Source organism: Impatiens glandulifera, chromosome 1, assembly GCF_907164915.1.
Source record: "Impatiens glandulifera chromosome 1, dImpGla2.1, whole genome shotgun sequence".
Lineage (NCBI taxonomy): Eukaryota > Viridiplantae > Streptophyta > Magnoliopsida > Ericales > Balsaminaceae > Impatiens > Impatiens glandulifera.
Window position 1 is genome coordinate 137,004,457 of NC_061862.1, and position 4,474 is coordinate 137,008,930.

General features: G+C 27.6%; 1 protein-coding gene across 1 annotated transcript; it reads left to right on the forward strand.

The window, feature by feature from the left end:
• Positions 1-575: 575 nt before the first annotated feature.
• LOC124944652 (UPF0481 protein At3g47200-like) lies at positions 576-2,289 on the forward strand. The gene is made up of 3 exons (XM_047484965.1): positions 576-881; positions 975-1,858; positions 1,950-2,289. Exons 1-3 carry the CDS (start codon positions 576-578, stop codon positions 2,287-2,289), a joined length of 1,530 nt encoding a protein of 509 aa, XP_047340921.1.
• Positions 2,290-4,474: the final 2,185 nt, after the last annotated feature.

Here is a 4,474-nt window from a genome sequence, read left to right on the forward strand (position 1 = left end):
TAGGTGGCGGACTTAATTATGTATTACCGTAAAAACAATATATTTCTTTGCGCCAACGATGAGTAGGTGGAAAAAACCGTCGATAACTCATGTAAAAGTATTTTTTTTTTTTTTTTAAGAATTTGGGGAAATAGTTTTAGTATTCTATAATAGTTTCTTCAACTTATATAAGTAGCAATTGGTGGATTAATTCTAATATCCTATAGTACTTTCTTCAACTTGATAATAAATAATTGGATGATGAATAGTTCTAGCATTCAATCCGTTTCTTCAAATTGAGAATCAATAAAAAAGAATACTTCTAGTATTTTATTGTAGTTTTCAACTTGATAAATAATATTTGGATGATAAGTCAATTCTTGTATTCTATCATATTTTTAACTTGAGAAGCAATTTGAGGATTAATTATAATATTTTGTATTTTTTTACGGTGAAATATTTTATTAATTATATCTACATTGGCCCACTATATCATTATTCATTAACTATGTAGTAATTCTAAACTCTATATATAGCCCTGAATCATGAAAGTTTTGGAAAAATCTAATTTGTCTGGCTGTGAGTAGAAGTTTGAGATGGACGGCGGCATTCCAATGTTTGATGGAGAAGGATATGAATTATGGGACAAAAAGATGATGACGTTGTTTCTCTCTCTAGATCTTTGGGATATTGTCCAAACAGAAAACTTAGAAGCTTTGGCAGAAAAGAGGAAGGAGCCGCTTAGCGAGTTGAAAAAGAGAGACAACAAAGCTCTGTACTTGATCCATCAAGGAGTCTCCAATAATATATTTTCAATTATCATCGAAGCGGATAGTTCAAACGAAGCTTGGGATATTATTAGAGACCTATCTTATGTTGAGGAACAGCAGTCTGACTCTGAGGTAAATAATTCATTACCTGGTTCATTTGTTTTTTGAAAGGTTCATAAATCTAACTGTTAATTAATTAAAGAGTTTGAATTCATTCATTCTCAGATAGAGATAGTGGAGGTCGTAACTGACATAATCCAGGAGAAATGCATCTTTAGGGTTCCCCAAGAAATGTGCAGAGGAAACGATCACCAAGAATTCTATGAGCCTAAGGTTCTCGCCATTGGGCCTTACCACCATGGAAAACCTAACCTAGATTCCATGGAGGTTCACAAGAAAATTTACCTGAAAAAATTTCTCAGACGAACCGACAATGAAAGCATGAACAGCTTGGTCCAAGCGGTCATGCAGCACGAACAGAGAGTGAGAAAATGTTACGGTGAGTCTAACATAACCAATGTTAATAGGGATAAACTGGCCCAAATGATGGTGTTTGATGGATGTTTCATTATTGAACTCTTACATAGGTATAGTGACCCAAATTACTCTATCAATGACTCAATGTTTAACTCCAACATCTCGTTAATTGCATTGCAAAACGACATGTTATTAGTGGAGAACCAAATTCCATTTTTCATCCTCAAAATCTTGTTCGACAAGATTCTTCCAACACCTGGATATAGTCTCATTAATAATACCTTTGTCTTCTTTGGCAATAGGCTTAAGAAGTACAATAAATATGACTCATTGCTTTCCGAAGAAGAGGTGTACCATTTGTTGCACATTATCCACAAATTTGTAACCTCCCTCTTCTTACCTCTTCCTTTACAACGACAAACTAAAACAACACCCTTTATGATCTCGGCCACAAATATGGAGGAAACCAACGTTAAATTGAAGATGTCTTCCGATATATCCAGAAGCATGCTTGACATAACCTTTAAGAAAGGAAAGTTAGAGATACCATGTTGGAATGTAGATAATCAATCTGAGATTGAGTTCCGAAATATAATTGCTTTTGAGATGTGTCAACAACTCCCAGAAAAGAGGTACGATCACATTATAATCATGAACTCATCAACTCAAATTAGTTACAAGCAGGCTATACATAATTGATCATATTCATCTAATTATATATAGGTTCTCTGATTACGCGATCTTCATGGATCATCTTGTTGCCTCGTCGAATGATGTGAACTTGCTTACAAATCGCGGCATATTCAACAACCAAATGATAAATGCCAACTCCATAAATATTATGTTGGAAAATTTAACGTATAACATTCATCCGTCAGATTCTTATACATATCATAAAATTACAAAAGACTTGAACACGTATTGTGAGAGCCGCTGGAACAAATGGATTTTTTACTTGAAGCAGAAATACCTCAAGAACCCTTGGACAGTCCTATCTCTTTTTGCCGGTGGTGTGATTATTGGCTTGGCTATTGTACAAACGGTGTACGCGATTAAGAAATAAGTCATTTATCATGCTCCCCAAGCGAATGTTTCTAACCTCCAATATTTTCAATTTAAAGTTCTTGTATTTGTGATATCTTATTTTATATGAGTTATGTTGGACTTGTATAATAAATAATTGTGCATATGTCATATTTAATATAAGTCAAAATAATGTGATCTAATGTAAAATTAAGTTTATGGCTTATGCGTGTATTTGTCATGAATATAAAGTGAGGATACCTAAGTGGCATTTCTAATTTTATGAAGGGACTAAATTAGAAATTATCAAAGCATTATAACTAACGTATTATTGGTTATATGTAATGGTAATAGTCCCCATTTGAAATAATGTCAATTCTCCTTTGCATCCCCATCAATATAGAGAGAAACCTATTGACTTACTCATCAAATGGAAGAACGTAAAGAAAGTCAGAGATTAAAGACATTATCTATTACAGGGAAAGAGAAGATTTATGCGATTAATTAAGGTACGCTTACGCCGCATTCAGATTTTAATTTCTCACACATTAAATTATGATTTAATTAGGATAATTCTAACAATTGGTATCAGAGCCATCCTAATTTAATAATTTAATTATGTGAGAAAATTATATTAATTATGTGAGAAAATTATATCGGTGTAGATATATATGCATGAAATTTATATGCATACAATTCATAATAAAAATAAAAACATGTTATTAGGAATATATATATATATATATATATATATATATATATATATATATATATTAATTTGGTATAAAGATATAAAGATTTATCGATTTATAAATATTTAGATTCTCTCGTTAAGTTCCTAGATCTATGGATATTTAGATTTTTTTTTTTAATTTCTTTAAAGAGGAACGGTTATATATTAATTAAGATTGTATGATATTATCATGAAGATTGATGCGAAGAGATATTTGAATTATCTCATATGATTCCTCCTCGGTTTAGGGATATTTAAATTCTCAGGAATCATAAATATATATATGTATGAATTTATAGATAATTTCATGTTTTCCGATTATATATTGTTATATATAATTTCATATTTTCGGAATATATATATTGGTTTTGAGAATTTCAAACATAATATTAGGAATATATAATGATTTTGATAATTTCAAAAAATTATGATGAGAATATATATATATATATATATATTTGAAAATTTTAATCGGATATATATATATATATAGATAGATTAATAGATTAAGGGATATTTGAATTTTACGATAATTAAGATGATAAAATTATTTTAAAAAAATGAATATTTGAATTTTCTCTATGGATATATTAATTTTTGATAATATCGAATAATTGAGTAAATATATATATATATATATATATATATATATATATATATAAAGATTTATGATATTATTTAATAATGTTTATTAAATTTATGGATAGTTAGATTATCGTTTAGAAGGGTTTAGATTTTCTATTAAAGTGAGAAATTATTTGTTTTAAATTGACCGTTTTAAATTGACCGGTTGATATTTGTTGTTAAGGGATTAAATAATATATAATATATATTATAAATCAAAAAGAGAATTAAGGAATAATGTTTAAGGTTATATATATATATATATATATATATATATATATATATAATAAAATTTTAATTATATTCTTTAATTTAGGATTGAAATATTAAGGATAATGATTATTAATAAATTAATAATTGGATTTCGATTATAAAAATATTTGAAATTTGATTAAATAAATCTTAAAGATTTATTATTTAATTGGATTAATATGATACATTACAAATTTCAAAATCAAGTAAGATTTGGCCTACGGTATAATTTTATTTTTTAAATTACATGTTTATTGGAAAATTATATATTATTGATTTGGGTTATATACAATAATATGACATTTAAATTTAAAATAATGATATTATTGTTCATTATTTGGATTGTATTGATTGATACAAATAATCACCAAAGTGACAATGTTTGTTGAAATTAATTCAAGACAATTTTGAATGGTAGTATTGTGTAATTTATGTGATTATATTATTTGGCCCAAAGGCTGATAATTAATTGACAGAATTGCATTAATACTTGTGATGATAAATATGTAATAATTATAAAGTCTTATTTACGTGAATAATTAATCCATCCAAAGATAGATTGATTATTTGATATGTCTTATTATTAATGTTTGATCATTACACCAAAATATTATTA

Excerpts from the sequence above, each read along its gene's own strand:
- LOC124944652 (XM_047484965.1), top strand. The coding sequence starts at position 576 with ATGGACGGCGGCATTCCAATGTTTGATGGAGAAGGATATGAATTATGG. Across the intron at positions 882-974 it reads AACAGCAGTCTGACTCTGAG|ATAGAGATAGTGGAGGTCGT; the intron begins GTAAATAATTCA and ends ATTCATTCTCAG. Across the intron at positions 1,859-1,949 it reads CAACAACTCCCAGAAAAGAG|GTTCTCTGATTACGCGATCT; the intron begins GTACGATCACAT and ends AATTATATATAG.